The sequence below is a fragment of the Leucopleurus acutus genome, assembly GCF_964270905.1.
Source record: "Leucopleurus acutus genome assembly, chromosome: 10".
Taxonomy (NCBI): Eukaryota; Metazoa; Chordata; class Mammalia; order Artiodactyla; family Delphinidae; genus Leucopleurus; species Leucopleurus acutus.
In genome coordinates this window covers 48,870,864-48,894,945 of record NC_139153.1, presented here as the reverse complement: position 1 = coordinate 48,894,945, position 24,082 = coordinate 48,870,864, and the positions used below count along the sequence as shown (strand labels likewise).

Genomic DNA, 24,082 nt, shown 5'->3' with positions numbered 1-24,082 from the left:
GACCCACGCAGCACGGAGCAACCTTCGGCCTCCTTTGAGAGAGGACCACCCTGAACCTCCCGGAAAAACGTTGTTTTCTCTGATTGAAGTGATTCCCATGTAACCACAGTCAGGAGCACGACTGGCTGAGACTTTCATTCACCACAGACTCAGCCTCCACTTCCCTCCTCCAGATTCCCCTGAGGCAGATCAGATGTCACATCAGATCACATCACGTCCCTGTCATCACTCTGTTCACAGGCCCCTAAGACACTAGGGGAAAAGAGGAAGATGGAGCTCCAAGCTGTGTCTGTGCCCCACGTGTTGGCACCGGTTGCCCCTCCCACCTCACCCTGTGGTTCCCAGCACCCTCCCCCAAGGTGCTGGTGTCCTGTGGGCATGACAGTGAACCTGGCTGGGTTGGGACTCTGCTCCTACACTTCCCCTCCCTGCTTGGAAACCCAAATCGCCCACTGCAGAGCCAGGAGGAGCTCTGCCCCATCCCTGATTTTAATTAGGAACGGATGCATCCTGCAAGACTCAGAGTTCCATCTCTCTCAACCCAGACCAAATGTGTTTGGGGGTCCAGGCCTGGGCATCTCCACAGAAGAACATGAATCCCACAGGGCTGCAGAAGGACTGTTTCTCCAGCGGCTTTTCAGCAAATGTCCACTCCAGAAGACAAACAGGAAAAGTGGAGACCCACATGCTTCTGAGTGAAATATGATTGGAATTAACATGAGCACACACATTCAAGTTCTCAAATGTTCAGTGAACAAAATGTTTTCTATCTGTGAGGTGCCATATATGCCCAAATAGAGGGCAACCCCCAAAGAACACAATCCACCACTTTGCTAAAGAGGTAAATTTAACAGATTTTTGGCCAACTTGACAGGAATCAGAGCTGTGATTGCTTTTGGGCTGGGGATGGGAATTGACTGGAAAAGGGCCAGGGGAAACTTTCTGGAGGGATGGACGTGCTCTGTCCCTTCACTGGGGTGGTGGTTATGTGGGTGATTTCATTTGTCAAAATTCATCAGATTATACCCTTAAGATCTGGGCATTTTTAGGGAATGTAAATTTTAACCTCAATTTTAAAAAAAGTTAGAAAAGTAAATACCTACTTGTAATACTTAACCTAATCATGTAGTCGCACACTTAAAATTATACAAGAATACTACATTAATTTATATTACTGTTTTTATTCACACATTTCACAAAATGATTTTATGCAGATGTGCATCTTTTGAGATCAATGGATAGCATTATTAAAGCCACTTTTTTAGTTGACAGTATTCCAAAGCATATCATCTTCAATTCATCTAATTTATTTGAAATGCGGAACATTTTGAATCCATGTTTGATGCGGAAATTTTACTGTAAGACACAAATATCCATTTGCATAACATTACAGCAGTTGTTTTTCTCATCTGTCTTAGAAGTGATTGTTCTTGATTCTCACGACATAATCAGCCAATGTTTTGCTTTCCAAAAATGAGCTTTAAAATATTTATCACAACTTACAGTTGCACTCCAGGAATAATCACCACATCTATGTTAAATCTCATTGCCTCCTTCCCATTAATTCTTCTAGTGACCTCGAAAAGCATCCAAAACCAACACTGATTGAGACCATTTCAGACTGGTGTGTCCTCCCAGATTTTGTGGTTCGAATAAAGCAATTGAGAGAGTACCACATTACTTACTGTTTTAAAGAACAGTAAGTCCCTTGAGTTCCCTGGTGGTCCAGTGGTTAGGACTTGGCGCTTTCACTGCCGTGGCCCCGGGTTCAATCCCTGGTCCCCACAAGCTGAGAGGCGCAGCCAAAAACAAACAAACAAAATGCAGTGCATTTTAAAGAACAGTAAGTCCCCAAACTATGAGAGACTTTTAAAGGCAACACTCTATTTTCTAAGAGTTAATTTGAGGAAATAAACCTTCATCTTATTTATCTTCAGGCATATATAGTAAATCCTGGCATATGTGTTCAGACCAAAGATAAAATAGAGATTAAATTTGGAGATCTTGTTTTAAAGTTCATTGTTCAAAGATTAGCATTGTTAGCTTAAGTTAGAAGTTTCCATGTAAAAACTTTAAACTAGACCTTGCTCCCTACCATGAATGAGAAGCTGAAACATTCTTGAATCAGTGTAAACACACTATATTTTACTCAAAGGCATTAAAGATAGGAGAGTGTAGTTTAAGTAGATGATTCTGGTTAGAAATCAGATTGTAAACACAATCCTAAATTATGAATTACTAACGATTAATTTTGCAACTTGACCTTAAGTCATGTCAAAGCTTCAACTACACACAGTGTGATATGATGATATATAAAGAAGGCTTTGTTTTTTTCAACATTTCCCCAGTTTAGGCATCAAAAATAGTATTGTTCTTAAAGAAACCAACATGGAAGACTATGTACTGTTGTTTTGATCTTTTTTTAATGTTGCTGTTGCTCAGCATTGTTTTTCCACTGGACTTTCAAAAGCTGTCAGAAGCAAAATCAGGTAACTCAGCAAGGGTTCCCAGGGCATATAAGCTCCTGTATGGCTCAATGCAGTGGATGCCAAATTATTATTTTTTTTTTGGTAGCGGAATCCTGGTTTTAAATGACATTATGTGTGGTTGATGCTCTAGTTGGAACAGAGATGGGAGCCCGGAGCAGTCCTGCTTGGTGCCCCTTCTCCTCTCTAGGGAATCCACTGAGGGGTTCCACAGCACCTAGAGGTTCCGTGGAACACAGTTTGAAAACCTCTGACAGTGGGCCATGCCTAAAGGCTGGAACTCAGAAGATCTCGGTTTAAAACCTGAGTTCTGGTCTGTGTGATTGTTAGCAAGTAATTTAACCTGAGCCTCATTTTCTTTCTCCAGACAAAGAACATGAATGCTCATTTCAGAGAGTTGATGTAAGGATGTTTTTAAAGTTTATTTTGTCCACTCTTCCTTGGTCACAACTCACTTGCATGTTGTGTGCCATCTCAATTATTTAACAACTTAGCATCCACGTTTTTTATTATTTGGCCTTGTTGATGCTACTACTTCTGCCTTTCAGCTTTTCAGCCATTATTGTCCCCTGGAGAATGGACCAGGGGGAACAGTTGACTTTGGGCTCTACTGCAACCTCCTCTACAATAAGGGATTCCAGGCTCATGATCCTTTCTTGGGATGGACCACTCTGACAGGTTTCTTTTCATTTTCAGGTGGGCCAGGAGAAGGGAAACTGTTCTTTCCAGAAAAACCCAACCCCCTGTATCATCCCTCAAGAACCAGAAAATATCTTCCATACAATATTTGCTTTTTTCACAAAGTCGGGAAGAAAAGTCTTGGTAAGAATTTGCTTACTGCTTGGGTTAACATGGGTGGTCCTCATTAGGAAGGCAAGTCTGAGATGAGAAGCCAGTCTTCTATTTGGCATTTATTATTTCCCAAATCTGGTTTTAATCAATTGGCTTAGGAAGTCACAAGGACTGTAGTCAACTCCTATTTTTCAGCCTGAGGTTTCTATCGAAGTGTTAAATTTACATTTCTAATTCCATTGGCTGGCAAAGGGAAAACCTTTGCAACCCACCAAGCACAAAGTTAAACATTTCTCCCACTAGTATGAGTCTAATCAAGAGTGATGGTTCTCATACAACCACTTTGTATACCACTATTGGGCAGTATATACTAAAACTAAACATATCTGTACCCTATGACCCACTAGGTCCACTACCCTAGGTTCCACTCCCAGGTATATCCCCAAGAGAAATGGGTACTTGTATCCCCCAAAGACATGGACAAGAATGTTCACAGCAATCTTATAATAGCCAGAAACTGGGAACAATCCAAATGTCCATCACCAGGAGAATGTATAAACAATTGCAGTGTACCCATACACTGGTGTATTATGAGCAATAAAAACTGCAACACCAACAACATAAGTAAATCTCACAGATATAATATTAAGTGAAAGGAGCCAGAGACAAAAGGACACATGTTGTAATATTTGACTTACATGAAGTTCAGAAATAGCAAAGTTATCCATGACAATGGAGGTCAGGGTAGCAGTTAATTTTGGAGGAATATTGACAGTCATGGGCATGAGGGAACCTGCTTAAGTGCAAGAAATGTTCTATATCTTGATCTGTTATAAACGTATGTAAAAATATATCAAGATGGATCTTTAAGATTTATTCTCTTTAGTGTATGTAAGTTATACCTCAACTTTTTTAAAAGTGAAGGTGTTAAAGATGGAATCAGATGCTTTTCCACAACCTCCTGTCTCCATGTCTTTGGTTACATCTCTTCAGCTCCTTATTTCGGCTACGGCACATCTCGCTGACATTTCCTTCCTCAATTTTTTTTCCAGTGGAAGTAGTAGGACTGTTTTTTTGCGGTACGCGGGCCTCTCACTGCTGTGGCCTCTCCCGTTGCGGAGCACAGGCTCCGGACGTGCAGGCTCAGCGGCCATGGCTCACGGGCCCAGCCGCTCCGCAGCATGTGGGATCTTCCCGGACCGGGGCACGAACCCGTGTCCCCTGCATCGGCAGGTGGACTCTCAACCACTGCGCCACTAGGGAAGCCCGATCAGCTATTTTTTTTGAAGCCCTTAGAATTGTTAGATATACTGATATCTAGTTGTTTGACGGATGCAACTCTGTATCTAGCTGAAATTTTTACCCCACATGTGAAACATCGTGAAGGTATGTTTGCACATTTTGGATCCTACAATACAAAAGAATTCCTCCTTTGTAACTTAAATTTGGAATTTAGGTTTCTAGCTGTAATTCGTGCGTTTTCTTGGTTAAACGTGTTTTTCTTTACTCCTGTGGTTTCTTGAGTCATGTGACTTTGGAGCCCTTTAATTTGCCCAACCTAAAAATTGGGCATGAAAGTGTATTTGTCACTTCACAGGCAGAAATCACATGATCTAGGACATGCACCTTGTGTTCAAAACTCATAAGAGGAATGCTCCCAAAATATGTAAATGTGTTTCTTTAAAAACAACACAAAAAAAACCCTTCTTTCTCCTTGCAGATCCAGTTTTTTGGTAGGGTGCACCAGTGAGCTTAGACTTGAAGGCATGTTCTGGTGCCTGCCAGGAAGGAAGTCCCTTGATTGCCCTCTGGTGGCAAGAAGGAATGATTGCATCTTCCTATGGATTTCCTCTACCTGGAATGGCCTTGGTCCGCAGAATAGAAGCTCACAGAGCCCTCTGTGCTATAAATGCTGTGCTCTTGTCTTTGTTCTTAATACGGTTTGATCATTCTCTGTTTGTTCTTCTCAGGACTGCGAAAAGCCAGGAATTTCTTGCCTAACAATGCACTGTAATCTTAGTGCGCTGGCTAAAGAAGAAAGTCGTACTATAGACATTTACATGCTGCTGAACACAGAAATACTGAAGAAGGTAAGCCCTGGGAAGCTGTACTATTGGGGTTCATTTAAAAGCATTTGAATTGGTTTCCTCAGAACAAACTCTGCCTGCCCCCTTTAAAAAACTGCCCTGGATAGCACCACTGGTAATTCTGCTGCAGATGATGCCAGGGAAACATACCAGACCTTTGTTATTCAAAGTCTGGTTGGAGGACCAGCAGTATCAGCATCACCTGGGAGCTCCTTAGAACTGCAGAATCTTGGACTCTACCCAGCCTTTGGGAATCAGCATCTCTGTTTTAACAAGCTCCCTAGGTGTTTTGTTTGCACAGTTGAGTTTCTCAGACTTTAGCTTGCTTCAGAATCACCTGGAAACCTTGTTAAACCACAGATTCCTCAGAGGGGAGTCTGAGGGTCTGCGTTTCTGAGGAGCTTCCAGGTGATGCCAATACTGCTGTTCTGGGGACCACGTTTTAGATCAGGGGTTTTCCTTAAAGGGCCAGTAGTAAATATTTTAGGCTTTATGGGCTATACAGTGTCTTGCCACTGCTCAACTCTGCCATTGTATTGTGAAAGCAGCCATAGACCATACTTAAATGAATGGGTGTGGCTGTGTTCCAATAAAACTTTATTTACAAAACCCAGCAAAGGGCCGGATTTGACCCATGAGTCATAGTTTGCCAACCCCTTGTTTAGATGGCACCTTGTTTTTCAGAATTCCAACTTTTGAATCTCAGATAACTTTTGTTTTTTTAGGGTTTTTTTTTTTTTTTACTTTTATTGGAGTATAGTTGGTTTACAATGTTGTGCTAGCTTCACGTGCACAGCAAAGTGAACCAGCTATACATACACATATATCCACTCCTTTTTAGATTCCCCTCCCACATAGACCATTACAGAGCACTGAGCAGTGAATCTCAGATCACTTTGCTATTATAAGTTTATAAAAGTGGCTCATAAAAAATACCTCAGTCCATGAATTGGTGGCCCTTAAGAAAATCATACACATTCACTATGATTTATTTTAACATAAACTCTGCTGAGTATGAAAGGCCACATCCAACAAGATGCTTCTAAAATAATCACATGTGAAGCTAAAACAAAATAGGCATGTTAGCCACAGAGATTCTCTTTATTTTCCTTTGGAAAAACTAAATGTGTTAGTCTGTATAAAACTGTCAGTGTATAAATGAATATCCTTAGAAAAGTCATTCCAGTGTTATTTTTTAAATTAGGCATGGCAGTAACATGTTGGCCTGATAAGTCACAGGCACAGGGGGATACAGGATGTTTTACCCACTCTCCGACTCCGGCTGTGGAGAGCTGTGAACAGTTCTGCTTTCCCTGGATTCTTTGGAGGGAAACTGGTTTGGGGCAAGTTGGGTGCACACAGCACTGCTTCCCTGTTGTACCTCTCCCTTTAAAAAGGATAGTGTTGGGAGAGGACCAGGCATGAACTAGAGCACCCCTGGTCACCCTGTGATTCCAGAATGTCATATCACAGGAAGTGCCTTACTGTCCTGGGTCCCCAGGACAGGTTGAGGGATTATGATTCTGTATGCTTACCCATCCTGTTCACCTTCTTGATAAACGGCCCTGGTGACAGTTTTATTCCCTATGCCACACTTGGCACTGTTGACAGAACCCTGATACGGCACTGATGGCAGGAAGCCACTCTGATTTCTCTTTCAGCCTCAACCCAGTTGGCTGCTGCTTGCACTTATAAATTAGTCATTAGTACAAATTTAACCACAAAGCCTCAAGCCTTCCTTGTCCCCAGCTCTGGCCTGGTCTTGTGCAGCTTTCTCTTTCTCTCTCAGTGATCAATGGTGACCCTTTGCCAAGGAACATGTCCCAGTGACTGCTGTCCCCGTGGGCCATCCAGCCTAGTCTGCATCCCAAGACAGCAGGAAGCCATGGGGTGTCGTATGCGGATGTTGGAGAACCGATCTCCCTACTGGTTCCCTTTCAGCAGAAACCAGCAGAAATCCCAGGTGCAGAGGAAAGCCTCTGTCGGGCCCCCGAGGCCAGCCACGCCTCCCTAAGGATGTGGAGCAGAACCAGCCTTGTGGTTCCCTGGGCCACCACTTCTGTTAGTTTTCCTTTGACCTGAAGGTCTGGCCACAGACAAGGGAATTTGAGGTTTTATTGTTTTGACTTTAACAAGTTTTCATTTGAAATGTAGGATCTGATTTTTTTTAATCATCAGAGGATTCCAGTTTCTTCCAAAGTATTTGTTTTTTACAACCACAAGGCACCTGTTCTGTGCCAGGCTCCTCATCTGCTCGGCCTTTAACTTTGACAGTTATCATCGTCATCATCATCATTATTATTATTGTCATTAGCAATGTCCGAGATGATGATGATGATGATGATGATCTAAGATTGAAAAGACAGTATATCCTGACCCATGAAACCACAAATCTACAGAACTGTTAAACTGGTAAAAGATTGCTCCATACAAAATTATTTACTGCTTAATATGAGCTCACTGAAGCAGTTTTTTTTGAGTGACAAGTTTGCCAGCCCCTGTCTTCTTCCAAACTCTTCCATCACTGCCTTGGAGCCATTCTCTCATTATCTGGATTGGTGGCTTTGAGCCCACACCAAGGCTTCTGCCTGCAATGGCTGGTGGGCTCTTCCTGAGTCTTTCCTGGGCCACCCTCCCTCCCCCCATCCCCTTTCTCATCGGGCCATCACCTAATTACAGTAAGTTCCCTACATACAAACCTTCCTCAAGTTGTGAACTTTCAAAGACGTGAACGTGCGTTCCATCAGCATCAGGCGTGAGTGAAATTGCAGCTTGCCCTCCGTCTCCTATTACTGACGATCCTTCAGCTCTACCATCTCCCACCTCCTCTCCCTCCTCCAGTCAGTAACTCTTCTTGCCTGTTCACTCGATGCCAGCCCCTGTATGCCAGCTGTTGTACTGTACTACTGTACTTTTCAAGATACTGGACTGTAAGATTAAAATGTTTATTTTTTGTGTTTGTTTTTCATGTAATATTTTTGTGAAAAGTATTATAAACCTATTACAGTACTGTACTATTTATATAGCCGATTGTGTTAGTTGGGTACCTAGGCTAACTTTGTTAGACTTACGAACGCACTCTCGGTACGGAACTCGTTCACACGTGGGGGGACTTACTGTATAAGCTAGATGCTTCCCGCCTCTCATCTCTCCATCAGGTACCCTCTTCCAAGCTTAAATGGCTTTGACCCCCCGAACCAGCTTCATTTAAGAGCAAAGAAAGAGTTAAAAGGAACTCATGTGGAGAGTTTGAGGGTTGTGGTCAAGGCAGGAAGATGCTTGAGAAATGTAAATCAGATACCTTCTATGGAATGCCAGGCCTCGATTTGTTGTACACAATTAACAGCTTTATTTATTCTCTGCTCTTTGGGAATATGTCAATACCAAGATCCAAATATCTGGCTCCTGCCACTTGGAAACCACAGCATACAAGCCTGCATGTGTTGATGACTCAGCAAAACTCCAGAGCTTTTCAGCGTCCACTATGATATGAAAGAATCCTCAAGAGAGAGACTGGAAATCGCTTGTCTCATTCAGTGATAGAAATTTTTGTCTGGTTCACATGGAATCTTTGAATTTCAGTTCTGTCTGGGACCTCGGGGCCCAGCCATTGTGATTGAAAAGTCTTACAGTGAGTTGTGTTGTTTCTTCCTCAGGACAGTTCATCTGTCATCCAGTTCATGACCCGCGCCAAGGTGAAGGTGGACCCTGCCCTGAGGGTGGTGGAGGTAGCCAGTGGGAACTCAGAGGAGATGACGGTGAGTTGGTCACCCCACACACACACAGCCCTCCTCCAAGGATGAGGGAATCTGGGTGACTTGGGAGACTTGGTGCTGGCATTTGAGGGTAAAGGCGGTCTCTAAGCCAAGATGTCAGCTTTGTGGTAGACCCAAGACCTTGCCTGCCTTGGCTTCCAGGCCCCCATGGAGAACTTCTGTGGTCTGCTCTTGTTGTGATAGCCATGTTCTCTGGGATGCTGTAGTTATGTGAAAGCTCCCGGCTATGACCAGCCAAAGGAAAAATCTTCTGGAAGTACCCTTGACAGGGCTTGCATTTCCATTCTGGAGCCAAGACTATTTTTATTTTTCTCAGACCTTTCCCTGAAACCTCATCTGCCTTCCCAGTCACATTGGTCCATGGATAAACGCTGGGTGTTTCTAAACCAAGTTGTTTGAGCAACCTGAAGGGGTCACATCCTAGTTGCCAAGTCCTAGAAACTCCTCTTTCATTCCCTACCTAACCCCGTATCCTCTATCACAACGGTCCGCAACCTTTCTGGCACCAGGGACTGGTTTTGTGGAAGACAGTTTTTCCACGGGGTGTGAGGGGATGGTTCAGGTGGTAATGCCAGCAGTGGGGAACCACAGATGAAGCTTTGCTGTCTCTCGCCTGCCACTCACCTCCTGCTGTGCGGCCCAGTTCCTAACAGGCCAGTACTGGTCTGTGGCCCGGGGGTTGGGAACCCCTGTTCTATAAAGTGCAGTCGGTAAGCAGCCTCAAGATGGAATATGTGGCAACCGGGAGCTCGGATGTGGGGTGTGGGAGAAGCTGGAGGGAAAGGGGTACTCTTGGAAATTGGCTGCCTTTTATTATTTTTCAGGGGCAGGAGGCAGGGGGGAGGCTTATTCTCTGACACCCACACTGAGGTCCTAGGCACATGGGGAGACAGCAGCCTCTGAACTGGTTTGGCCAATGAGTTATGCAATGATGCTAGCTTTTTGCATCTCCTTTCCTGGAACTTACTTCTCTCAAGGGAGACTTTACCCTCTCTTGGAAGAGTGAATATTGCTGTGACAAATTTACAAAAGTGAAAAATTCACAAAGATTAATTACTTACAAAGAAAAAATGGTTAACTTATTTTCCAATAACAATGGAGACACCACATATCTAAATGTGAGGATGAGGATCAGAGCAAAGCCCACTCTTATAAGACCCTGGTTAGGAAGGGTTCATGTAGAAAATAAATGCCCGGGGACTTCCCTGGTGGTGCAGTGAATAAGAATATGCCTGCCAATGGGGACACGGGTTCTATCCCTGGCCCAGGAAGATCCCACATGCCGCGGAGCAACTAAGCCCGTGCACCACAACTACTGAGCCTGCGCTCTAGAGCCTGCGAGCCACAACTACTGAAGCCGATGTGCCTAGAGCCCGTGCTCCGTAGCAGGAGCAGCCACCGCAAGGAGAAGCCCGTGCAACGCAACGAAGAGTAGCCCCTGCTCTCTGCAACTAGAGAAAGCCTGTGCACAGCAACGGAGATGCAACGCAGCCAAAAATAAATAAAATTAAAACTTTTAAAAAATAAAGAAATGGGGCTTCCCTGGTGGCACAGTGGTTGAGAGTCTGCCTGTCGATGCAGGGGACACGGGTTCGTGCCCCGGTCCAGGAAGATCCCACATGCCGCGGAGCGGCTAGGCCCGTGAGCCATGGCCGCTGAGCCTGCGCGTCCGGAGCCTGTGCTCCGCAATGGGAGAGGCCACAACAGTGAGAGGCCCACGTACCACAAAAAAAAAAAAAAAAAAAAAAAAATTTAAAGAAATGCCCAGGACCTCCATGAACTCTCAGTCCTGAGCAAGAAACAAAAGCAACAGCTGGTACAGAATGAATAAGAATCTGTGAGGATGTTAAAGCTGCCCCAGGCCGTGGGTATTGCATGCCTGATGCAGGGAAGGACTGTCAGATGCAGACCTTAACTCCTCTACTCACATCAGGAAATTGTCCACGTAGTCATTTTAATAACAGAAACTGAATGGGATGAAATGGAATGGCGCTGGAATCCTTCACTCCTAGGGTCAGTGTTTATGGAAGATCAAATATTTGGAGATGGCCTTTGCCTTTTCCTCCTTGCCTTTTGGCCATTTAACTGCCAATTCAGACTTACCTGGGGATTGAAGAAGAATGGAGATTCACTGCTCATTGTCACAGCTCTGGTTAAAAAGTTTCATAGGATGAGATACATGCCCAACATGAAAGGTTTGGAATGTTCTGGTAGACCACTGTGTTCCCAATTAAGAGTTAACGGAAGTAACTAACAGGTTTCCTACAGGTGGAATCCCTTGGGTAAATGAAAAAAATATCATGGGTGCATTGCCTTTGATTAGAACACGGAGCTGTGGGATCCAGGAAAACATTGCCTAACACCCCATCGTTGGATTCTGAGTCATCTGTACGCCCCCCAAATACCACTTCCATTAGTTACTGTTCCATTTTGGGCACTATGGTAATATTATCATTATCAAGAGTTCTTTGGAAGAAGCTCTCATTTTCAACTATTTTTTTTCCGGTACTCTAAGAAAAATGGGTACCCGTCGGAATCCCACAATGCCCCCACCTCCCTCCTTTCCATAACTTTGCCTTTCAATCCGTGAGCCAAGATGAAGTACTACAATCTGTTCTCAACTTTCCTGGCAGAAAAAAATATATTTTTTCTGAGTAGGAAGGTTTGCCTTTTTAGAACAAACACGTTCCACCCTACATGTTTCTTCTGAATGCCTGGTGCTCTGTTAGTTGTTCATCGGAAGGGAAATTTCCATAGAGGCTAGCCACCAAATTTAAATCAGGCAAAATATCGCAGGATTTTAGATCAGACGCCACATTTGTATGGCCTTGGAATGAACAGGAAGTGTACTTGCTGCTGGTAATGAGCAGGGTGTGGGTGAGAAGAGGAAAACAATCTAGTTTTTAACCACATAAAATGCACATGGTGATAATTCAACTGACAGGCAAATCAAATAATTTTCTTGCGACTCTTTGTGTCTTTTATTTTTATGCCATGGTACGGGGAGTGCTTTACAGGGCGTACGGTTGAATACCTAGAAATATGTACTGGATATTTGAGGCATTTTCCTTGTTTACTAATAATAGATTTGAGGTGCCCTTCCCAGGTGGGTTATTAGCACGTGTCCAAGGCCAACCACACCAGCTTACCTGGCTTTGTACAGACCCAAACCTGAGAACTGTGGATGAGACCTGAGTCACTGCATTCAGCGCTGATTGTGCTGAGAACACTCTGAACTCCCATCCTGTCCAACCCAACCCTTCCGGCTTTTCTGGCAGTGCTGCCAACAGCTGAGGCTAGAAACTCCCTGGGGGCAAACTAAGAATCTCCAGCACACCAGCTCTGCTCCTGAGAGCCACCACCCCACACTCCCTTCTCAGACTGCGTGAGAAGCTTGTATGAGTTACAGAGCAAATCTATTTTCTTGATAGTTTGAAATAGTGGAATACATTATGAACATGGAAATCCACAGATGGATAAGTAAGTCATTGCCATGTGGAGTGGGCACCAGGCTGAGATTCTAGGTACCAGCAGGAGAGACTGACTCCGTCTCATTTTAGCGGAATCAGAATGGATTAGAAGGATATTGGGTAGCTCTCAGAATTGCCAGGAAGGCTGGGGATATGACAAATCTGTGGCGCCAGGACCACAGGCTGGGTCAGGCCCCAGGAAGAGCCTGGCATGGTACTCTGGACACTTTCCCTGGCTTCTCTCAGCCTCTTGCTCTGGAGTCAGGCAGGAACCTCTCACTGGCTGAGGTTAGACCCCTGTCCATGGGGTACCAGGCACCCCAGAAAGAGCAGGTGGCTGGCATTTTTGGCTATTATAGTAGAGCCTCACCCTCACCCCAAGACTCACCTAGAGGAAGACTCCCCAGCACTGGAAGGATGCTAAAAAGTGACAAATACCCCCCTCCCATGTGCTTTTCTAATACCGAAGACAGCATGGGGTCAGCCAACCCCTGGTCTTAGAGCTCCCATCTGAGCCAGTCTTTGTTCAGTCATTTAGACCACTTTGTCAGCTCCATTAATGAGAGAACATGAAAGTCTTTGTCCATAGGTGGTTTAGCAGTGTTTGTGCTTTGGGCTTTGTTTTGTTTTAAGAATGAATATGCTGGAATGAGCTACTTCCTTGCTGACATTGCTGACAGGACAAGTGTCTGGGGCATTCACCTTCTGCCCCGGGAATCATATGTCCAAAGAGGCGGTCACCTCCCTCCCACAGTCCTCCTTTGCCATCCCTTACCCTGCAGGTGGGGAGATGCAGGGGTCATAACTTTAACAAGTCCCCTGAGATGCTGCTGTTCCCTGCCTGGATTAGAACCACAAAGCCTCTTCCTCTAGTGAACAAAGGGCCTCTGATGCTCAGGGAGAATAGGTGACTTGCCCTGGATCTCACATCACTGAGCCAAGAATAGTGTCTGGAGCTCTTAACTCCCCAGCCTGGTGCTCCTTTCCCTGCCCTGCAGCCACTCAGTCACACGGGAGGGCACTGGGCCTTGGATGAAAGGGCCCCGACAAGTGCAAGTGTCCACTCTGGAAAGGACTGACTTGTTTTAAAGTCTGTCTGTTAAAACTGCCCAGGTACCCTTGGAGCCCAGCCAGCCCCTTCAGACTGGACCTGGCTCTCCTCACCCCAGTGGGGGCTTTCCCTGCTCAGTCTCAGTCAGACTCCAGAACAAAGCCTCCAGCCTGCAGCCATGCTTTCACTTCTGAATAAACCTCCGCCTCACGCACGAATTGATCAGGACAGCACGTTCCAGCTTCATTTTCTCTGAAGCCGTTCAAGTTCAGTTCCCGGTCTTGGCCCTTCCGGGAAGTCAGTACTTCTAGTCTGGCCTTGTCCTCTGTGAACAGGGAGCACTGTATTTCCCCCTTTGGAATTAGAAAAGCCTGGCTTCATATCCCATCTCCTTCACATCCCAGTGGTGTGATCTTGGGTATCAGGTAAGCTCTGTGAGCCTCCGTTTCCTCATCTGTAACATGGGTAACCTGCTTTCTACTTCCTGGAGGTTTCCCCTCCGTTTTGCTCCGTGTCACTGCCCCCCAATCTAGAGGGCATCATCTAAGGTAGTAAATGAGATTACTTCGAAAGGTGCCACCTATAGTTCTTTTGTTGTTTAATGCATCTTGAAGCAAACTTTACAATTTTCTGTCGCCGAATAGACTGTGACTTGTACTTTACCATTTATGTGAAAAATTACATTATACCCGGCAAGAGAGTTTTCCCCCTTCTTACACTGAGAGGTACAATGAAGAAGAGGGTCATTGGAAAGTCATCACCCCCCCCATTCCCTGTCATCATCAAAAGATGGTAGGCGGTCCTCTCCCCTCACCCACTACCCCCAATGTGAGAATTAAGCTCTAACCATAAGGAACTGAGAAAAATCCCAGTGTGGTCTGCTGATTGTCAGTATTCACAGTTTCATTCAATGAATACTTATTGGGGGCTTGCTACGGGCCAGGCAACATAGAGACACTGTGGGTGCAATGGGGAGCAAAGTAGCCATGGCCCCTGCCCTCCCAGAGCTGACTGAGAGGGTGACAGAGAGTAAACAAGGAAGCAAACAAGGGTTTTATTTCAAATCAAGGTGAGTTCCATGGGAGTAACCTGCTCTAGATTGAGGGGAATCTAAAGGAATGTTTCTCCAAGGAAGCTGAGATCTAGAGAGAGAGGAGGAATTAGCTTGCCAAGCGCAGGGAAGAGTGTCTCAGTGAGGAGGGAGAGCCATATGGAGAGCCAAATAGCTTAGCGTGTTCAAGGCTGAAACACCAGTGTGGCAGCAACCTGGTGAGTGGTGAAGCCATCCATGATGGGAGACACGTGAAGACGTCCATGATGGGAGACACGTGAGGACATCCATGATGAGAGACATAGGCAGGGTCATACCATATAACACCAGGGAGCAGTTACAAAGGAAGCCATTGCAAGCTTCTGTTTTGAGTGGGGAATGGCATGATTCAATATATATTTTTTAACAATCATAGGCTACTGTGTGGACAGTGGATTGTAGGGGGCTGCAAGAAGGTTGTGACCGTCACTTGGCTAGAGATGATGGTGGCCGAGGAGATAGAAGTAGACAGGTACTTTATATCAGTAGAGGTCTAGCAGTTTGTGCCAGTCACATGTGGGGAGTATCTGTCCTCAAGGGTTGGGAGGGATCAGATCACATCTTGGTGCAAAGCCCCTTGCCTGGTGCCTACGCATGAGCAGTCAGTTAGTAGTGGCTCCCATTGCATGAAGAGACGGCCAAGGATGGGAGGAAGCAAATAAAGAATAGCTTTTCCCTCCCTCAAAACCTCAAGAGTCATGATCAGTTTACTCTAAACCAATGATTTCCAGCTGTCATCGTGATAATCATTATCATTTTTTTAAACAACACAACCCCTTTCTAAATTGAAATGTGCTTTGGTTGAGTCAGAGGTGGGATGCCTGGAACTCCCCCAACTTGTATTTCCATTTTCCCTTGGGGGCCTCTGCATCCCCTCACCAAACCCCTAGGCTCTGTGGAGCCAAGGAAACCACTGCTATGGAAGGTTGTATTTTAGGACAAGGCTGCTGTCCAGCCCCTCAAATTCTTTCACTAGACATGAACTGGACCCCCCGGTAAACATGAACAAGAAAAAACTTATAGCCTCAAGGGGTGAACACTGCACTTGCACACGTGTGCAGACACACGTGCTCAAGCACACACACACACACACACACACACAGAGTGGTGTGGTTTTGTGCTGGGAAAGCCTGAGCTGAAGAGGTTAGGAGAGGCTGGCTGCATGGACAGAGTGACCCCTGAACAAGTATTGAAAGCATTTTCTAAGTGGACAGGGGAAGGTTGGGCTCCAGATGGAGTCAGATGGTGTCTTAAAATAGATTCTCAAGAAGCAGACCCTCAGATGAGGATGTGGGTGCAAAGATTTTAGTAAGGAAATGCTCCCAGAGAGATGGGAAAAGAAGTGAGGAGACAGGATAGGGAAAGAGAACAAGCGGACCAAGGATGAGATTCCAGGGGCCCCAGCCTTAGCGGAGCCCTGGAGCACAAATACCACCTCAGAGATCATCCTGCCTTGAAGCGAGGGAGCTGGGCTTTCTCACTCCTGTACGTGTCAGTCACTGGCCAGGGGCTGCCCAGGAGGTAATGAGCCCCAGGGTCCTCCTCTCCCCACATGCCCTTGGGGCAGGTGGCCTCTGACGTGCCCTCCACTTAGAAGTGAATGCATGTAAAGCTGGGGTTGGACATAGGGAACTGATCGAGGAACCCGAGGGATGTGGGCGGACGACGAGTAGTATAGGGTACAGATGGCAGTGGTCTCCACGCAGACACTGGGGGCTTGGCTCGATGTGCCCTTCTGCGTCCCATTGCTTAACGATTTTATTGTTTTCATTCCTATATGCTCAGTTCTTGTGATGTGCTGGGCATTTGATGTGATTATCGCCTATCACTCTCACATCACCCCTGTGAATGAGATGTTATTACCCCCATTTTCTGATGAGGAAACTTGAGACCCCCAGGTGAAGGGACCTACCAGCCTGAGATGCCACAGCTTGTCAGTGGAAGGGCCGGGTCTGGTGCAGGGCTGCCTGTTTGCAAGCCCGAGTCTCCCTTCATCCTCCGCTCCTTGGGCCCCTGCTGTCCTGTTGCCCCGCCCTCGCACAGCAGGAGCACAACTCTGGCAGATGGTAGGAATGCAGCCATGGGTGGTGACAGCTGGCCCTTCGTCTTTGGAGCGACCCTTGGCTCCAGTGACCTCAGAAGCACATCTTGCTCTGACTTAGTGGTCTGTTGATTCTGGAGCTCTTTCCTGTTGTGGCCTGGTTCCTAACCAGATGCACAGCTACTCATCAAGAGAATTAGCACTCATCCAGGGCCCTCCGTAGCCTGCGGTAAAGGAGCTGCGTTCCCCTCCTCCCTTTAAAGAGCCGTCATGAGGTTTCTCAGGAGTAATAGATATAAAACCTCTTAGCACCATGTTTGGCACACGGTAAGTTCTCAACAAATGTGACCCGTTCTTAACAATAAAGGAATTAGCACTGGCCCACCTCATTCCTCTGCAAATTCTAACAGACCAAGGAATTCTTGAAACCCAGCACCTAGCAGGCAGGGGCAAGTTTGACATCTTTGTTTATCACAGCACAGACTTACAATGTCCGTCTTGCCAAATGCAATTTATTTTCTGTTCATTGATGTCATCTCCATAAGTCTTCAGTCTCCCTGGAGCAGGGATGCTTTCTGAAGGCTCTGTTCTGAGAGTGATTTAAGACATGGTTCTGCTGAGAACATTTCCTCCAGCTCCCACAACCCTTTATCCCTGCCCCCTTCTCCACTGGCTGCTAGATGTAATTAGAAGCAGATGAAAATGACATTTCATTGTCCCAGATGTTCTTCTTTTCCCACTTTTTATTTTATATAAATTCCTTCCGTCTGTGAGACCTGTGTGTGATGTCAATTGTGGAAAGCATCTTGCCCTTGTAATTGACCTTCAGGCAGTGGGGCCTGGGGTTGAACCTCCATTCGAGTGCTGCTGATGCTGAGCTGTCCCCTCAGCCGTGGAAGCCCTCCATCCAGCCAGGCCTGGGCCAGCTGTACCCCATTGTGGTCATGTTCTCAGGCCTTTTGGAGACCTGAGCATTTCCAGCTATGACATTGGGCATATTTACAGTGGTCAGAACATAAAAGTTTCCAGAAACATACAAGTGAATCAAGTGCTGTGGTTCAGGCTTACCAGCTGCCTCAGACTAGAAGTTGGCTCCTGGTGGTTCCCTGATGCCAGCTTGCCAGCCTCAGGTGCGTTCAGGTTTACAGTAGCAGGCAGAATGCCCAGCGTGTGGGCCTGCCATCACCCCTGCCGGATGTCTGTCCTCCTCAAGGACTCTATTGAGGCAAATCCTCGTGCTCCTCAATTCTCTTATGTATTATTAGTTAACATCCGACACACGAGCCCTCCAGCTTCAGTCTGCTGCTGTGTGATCATCTATCCCTTCGTTGGTCAGAACTTCTGCCGCCCCATCTCTCAGCCTCCTACCACCCTCTGAAACGTGCAGACTCCCCCTCAGCCTCAGTCTTTTTTCTCCTTTCATACTGGGAGTGTATATCTCTGCTGGGGAAACCACTTCCCCTGCAGCCCTCTTAACGGACCTGTTCTTTGAACCCCCATGTAAAGTTCTCCCTTCTAATCTAGATGCGTTTTGCAGCCAGAGTGCTCTTTGCAAAATGCAAACCATGTCACTCTCTAGTTAGAACCTTCCATTGACCTCCCATGCCTCTTAAGATAAAGCGTATAATTCTTTTTTTTTTTAGGTTTAATTCCACAGTGTTGTTTTTGTTTTTGTTTTTGTTTTTTGCGGTACGCGGGCCTCTCACTGCTGTGGCCTCTCCCGTTGCGGAGCACAGGCTCCGGACGCGCAGGCCCAACGGCCATGGCTCACGGGCCGAGCCGCTCCGCGGCATGTGGGATCTTCCCGGACCGGGGCACAAACCTGTGTCCCCTGCATCGGCAGGCGGACTCTCAACCACTATGCCACCAGGGAAGCCCCCACAGTATTTTTAATGGCATAATTAAAGCATCCCTTATTCCTCCTATGCTTATCAACAATTTTCTCAGGTAATTTTATGAATGAATCTGATGATTCTCAGGGATTATTTATAAGTAATTTTCAAAGCCATGCCTCAGGAAGACAAAAGAGGTTCTACATTGCTTTTTGGAGCGATTTCCTCTCTACCTGAATGGAGAAGGAGAGTCAGAAGCTTGAATTTCAGTGTTTTATGAAAAGCAAGTAACCTATTAAACTAAATTATTTAGGAATTAGACATTAAGATCAAAATAACTACAGGTTTGATTTGATTTAGTGCAGCCATCAAAAAGCTAGATGGGGCCAGTTTTCAGATGGAAGCCACAAGCTTCTTTGATATAAAGGATATAATTCTTAACACAGCCTCCAGGCCTTCCCATCTCTCCAGCTTCATCTTGAACATTTTCCGGTGACTTCTTGTTCATTTCGTTTGCTCCATGCTCACTGTCTGTTGGCAGTACTTCACCTCTGCCAGGCTCTCTTCTGTCACAGGGGGTTTGCACGTGCTATTCCTTTTTGGAATGTTGTTCCTTTCCCTCTTTGACTAGTTAACTTCTGCTTACCCTTTAACTCTAGCTCAGACAGTCCCTCAGAAAACTCTTTCTGACTGCCATGCTTATCTTAGAGTCTTTTCTAACCATGAACCTCTCCTTTGGGGCACTTTCTAAAGTTATAATTTTGCATTTATGTGTCTAACTGGCCAGTATTCTCTACAAGCTGGAAGCTCCATGAGGGCAAAGACTGCCTGTTTTATTCATCAATGAATCCCTACAGTGCCCGGCACATAGTAGGTCCTGTGTACACATTTGTTGGATGGGTGGATGGATGGATGGACGGACGAACAGACAGATGGATAGACAAACAAATGGACAGATGGGGTGGATGGGCAGATGGATGCATGTGTGGATGGATGACCAGGACTCTCCCAAAAGAAATAACATTTGCAGATATATTTTTGAAGTAGAAAAAAGAGAAGCACACTCAGAAACTCCAGCTTCAAATCTCATCCTCTCTTCATTGCAGACTGAATCATAGTCATACTTCATCGAATGGTATGGCAAAAAGGACATTGAATTTATTAATCTGTGCCTTCATGAATCACATGATGAATCACTACCTTGGTCTAGGTGACGGGAGAACATGCATTCAAATCCTTGTTCTGTAAGAATTCAGTTTACTGGAGTCCATAGACAGGAAGATACATCATTATCTTACAGAGTGAAGAGGACTTAGGACTGGGATGATGATGAAGTGCTCCACTGTGGTTTTAAAGCTAAGCTTTGTGGAGCTGTGGGTTCCCTTGAGTTGGTTCTGGGGCTGCTGGGCCTGGGGTAGAAGGGACTGGCTTGGGAAGGGGGACCGTTCAGGCAGGGCTCGAGCTTCCCACCTTCTTTATAAACAGAGAATCTCCAGTTTTTTCTGTTTTATACATTGGGGTGCTAGCGCAGATTTTCTCTGCTAAGAGAAGTTGAAAAATTGCTGTTTCCAAAAGCTCAGAGAATGATTAACTCTGCTGAAAAGAGCAGAGTAGGTCAGTCTTCTTGGAACAGAAGATGTTGGAGCAGAGTCTCTCCTTTTAATTTTTTTTTAACTTGGCTTTAAAATGCTCAGTGTTTTTAAAAAGTAGTTAAAAGTAGAAAAGAGAAAACAATACCCGTAGTATCTAAAAACACCTATTTACTTAAAAAATTTCCTACATTTTTCTGCAAAGCTGAAGTCTTCTGTATGCTAAATTGATATTGATTTTTTCGTATAACTTTATAGCATTTATCATTTTTCCCATTTTATTATCATGTTTTCTAAAGTATGTAAAACTTGGAAATCAGGCAAAAGATGCTTGTGTGTCCTTTCACGCCTGGAGCACTCTCTGTCCCCTTTCTACTCAAAGTGTGGTCCTTGGACCAGCAGCATCAGCATCACCAGTGAGCGTAACTGCGATGTGGACGCTCAGGCCCCAATCCAGACTCCCTGATTCAGAATCTGCATTTTAACGAGGTTCCTCATGTGATTCTTACACACCTTAAAATTTGAGAAAAACAACACTGTTCTAATAGGCCTGCCTAACTCCCTAGGGCTCATATTCTGTGAAATTACATATTAACCTATAGAAAACTAAGTTAAAAATGCCTTTTGCCAGTAAAGATGAAAATGACTTCTGTCTGGCAGAAAATATAATCCCAAAGGTTATAGTTTATTGCCGTGTAAGGTATTACTCAGTTTTGTATCTGATTTCAACATTCTTCTGTTCTTTTTTTTCTGTAACTACCCACATTCTCAGATCCTTTTTTGAACTAGCTTTACCATCCTGATTCCCTCGGTCATGAATTAAATAAATTTTTAATGTGTATTTGCTGCATATTTGTATGAGAGTCATGTTTTTAACTTTTTGAAAATCATACTTTGACAGCCAGATGTATTATCATTTTAACAGCTCTGTGGTATTCTACTTTGCGATTGCTGTAATTTACTCATCTGTCGCTCTATTGTTAGACTTTTAGGATATTTCTGTTTTTTTATTGAAGTAGAGTTGATTCACAATGTTTTGTTTAGTTTCTGGTGTACAGCAAAGTAATTCCGTTATGCATGTATATTCTTTTTTGTATTCTTTTCCATTAAGGATATTCCTAATTCAGTACCAATATAAATAATTCTGCAGTGAACATCTTCGAATATAAAACTTTTCCTGTACTTTATGTTTCTTGCCTATGAGTAAATTTTCAAGTACAGAATTAATGGATCAAAGGATATGAACAGGGTTTCCCTGCTGGCGCAGTGGTTGAGAGTCCACCTGCCAATGCAGGGAACACGGGTTTGTGCCACGGTCTGGGAAGATCCCACATTGCTGCGGAGTGGCTGGGCCCGTGAGCCATGGCCGCTGAGCCTGCGCGTCCAGAGCCTGTGCTCCGCAATGGGAGAGGCCACAACAGTGAGAGGCCCGCGTACCACAAAAAAAAAAAAAAAAAAAATAGGATATGAACATTTGTAAGATAAGCAGTATTGCAGTTTGTCAACTGGACAGGAATGGAAGAGTCTTCCAAGGTGGCAAAAGCAGGCTGCAGACAGGCAGGAGGCCACAGGTCCCACAGGGAGATAACTCTAACCAGCTAGCATGTGAGTACAGGTCCTGCCAGGGGCTGGAAAGGTAGGAAGGAGACCGGATTGTAAAGAGCCTGGTACCCTGAAATGTATATTTGGTATAAAGGGAAACCATCTGTAGTATAAACTGAGAAGTGCGTGATGAGGCCTGTGCTTTAGGAAGACAACTCTAACAGCAGGAAGGCTCCTCCAAAGCTCCTGAAATAGTGCTGGTGACAGAAGCTCAGGCTTGAACTGGAGCGGTAACTGGGGAGGTGGAGAAAAGATATTTAAAGAGGTACGGGGGATGGAATTAAGAGATACAAACTATTATGTATAAAATAGATAAGTAAGAAAGACTTACTGTGTAGCACAAGGAGGTATAGCCATTATCTTGTAATAACTTTTAATGGAGTATAATCTGTAAAAATACTGAATCACCATGCTCTATACCTGAAACTAATATAATATGGTAAATCAACTATACTTCAATTTTAAAAAAACATTAAAAAATACCATGGGCTGATTCAAAAAAGTTTTTTTAATTTTTGAATTAAAATAAAGAGGTATAAGGGCTTCACCAGGATCATCCTGCTATTTAGTGGTGGCGACCAGACTGGATTGTCTGCTTCCTACCTCTCTCTGTGGTCCATGCTGCTGTTCCTTTGGGTTTTTATCTAAGATGTGACTTCTTAGAACTTCAGGCTGCTCAGATCCTTCCACTTAATGAGTTGATTAGAGTCGCGATGTGCAGGAACCAGCTTTGCCAAAGCATAAAGCACACATCCAAGATGATGAACGGCATCACTAAAAATAATAAAAGATTAAGCACACATTCCGGGGAAGTGCCAGGGCATTCTTGTGGAATTTGCCAGACTAAACTGTAGCGGATACTCTTCGCTGTCTCTACAAAACCAGACCTCCAAGGTAGCTTTGCCAGGATACGCATTTTAGACACTGCGGGCAGGCAGCGTCCCTGTGCGGCTCTCAGGGTGATCCAAGGGGCTGGACTTTACAGCTGACCCCACGGAGCCCACAGCCTGTCTCATTGTCAACAGGAAGGTTCAGCAGATTTTCACTATGCGACCAGACACCAGGAACTTTCAGACACTATCTTACTTCCCCATTTCACAGAGGAAGAAACTGAGAAGTTTGTCTTGGTTGCCCAAGGGTGCCCCTCTCAGCCACGGTGCTTCATAGTTGACCTGGGCAAGACACCACAGAGATTCTGAATGTGAGAGGTGATTTGATCCACAGCTTTTAGGGGCAGTAACTCAAAGACGTGAATCTATCTGTCTTTAAAGACAGAAATCTCTAATCTGAACCAGATAGAAAAGAGTAGGCTTAAGATGACAGACTTCACAGCCCATTTCTGTCCCACCCCCAAATATTCCTCCTTCAGGATCGCCTCATGTCTGAAAATCCCTCTTTGTAATAGCCCCAAACCGGGTAGAATGGATAAATAAATCGAGGTGTATTCACACAGCAATGAGAATGCCATGCTCCAGCCTGGAGGAATCTCCCAAACCTAATGTGGAAGGAAGAAGTCCTTCCAGGGAGAGCGTGGACAAAAGCAGTGATGCTCATCTAGGCTCTTGGCCGTCAGGACGATTACCCTTCGTGGGGGCTGTGACTGGAAGAGAGCGTGAAGGGGGCTTCTCAGCAGCTGGTCTCATCCTGCATCTCGATCTGGGTGCTGGCTACACAGATGCATTTCGCATTCAGTTCGTGAAAATGCAGTGAGCTGTGCACTTAGGTTACGTAGACTGTTCTCTATGTATATTAGACTTCAGTAAATAGTTTTTTTAAATTAAAAAGGGTGCCAGCCAACCATGCACAACCTCAAAAGAAATCTCCCTGCCAGCAGTGCTAATGATGCTGATGGGAGCACCCGCCACGTGTCAGGGATGGGCTCTGCCAATCGCTCTGCATGCGTTAGTCCCTTCAGTTCTCTGGGGAGGTGCTGTTCTACCCCTGTTTTACAGAGGAGAGAACTGAGGCTCAGAGAGATAAAGTACCCTGTCCAAGGTCACACAGCTAGTGAGTATGTGCTGAAAAGAGGCCTTATTTCCATTCCCAGAAGTGACTACTGTGTTCTGTAGGCAGTTTTCTTTGATCTGTTCCAACATAGGAAGGAATGGTTTCTGCTCTGATTTCCCTAGAGATAATGTTTTGAATTCAGGATCTGCCTCATGGATGACCATCCTCCCCTCCCCCAGCACACCCCCCCACCTCAACTGTGGGAATGAAGACAGTTGAGACAAAGGTGATTGTGTTTGCTTTCTTTATCACCAGGGAA

General features: G+C 45.2%; 1 protein-coding gene across 2 annotated transcripts in view; it reads left to right on the top strand.

The window, feature by feature from the left end:
* Positions 1-24,082, top strand: part of ITGA9 (integrin subunit alpha 9) — a 353,501-nt gene that overhangs the window by 311,736 nt on the left and 17,683 nt on the right. For both annotated transcript variants that reach the window (XM_082848454.1, XM_082848455.1), the window contains exons 24-26: positions 3,183-3,308; positions 5,249-5,368; positions 9,022-9,123. In XM_082848454.1, the coding sequence (XP_082704580.1) occupies positions 3,183-3,308; positions 5,249-5,368; positions 9,022-9,123 (348 nt within the window). The remainder of the gene's footprint in view (positions 1-3,182; positions 3,309-5,248; positions 5,369-9,021; positions 9,124-24,082) is intronic.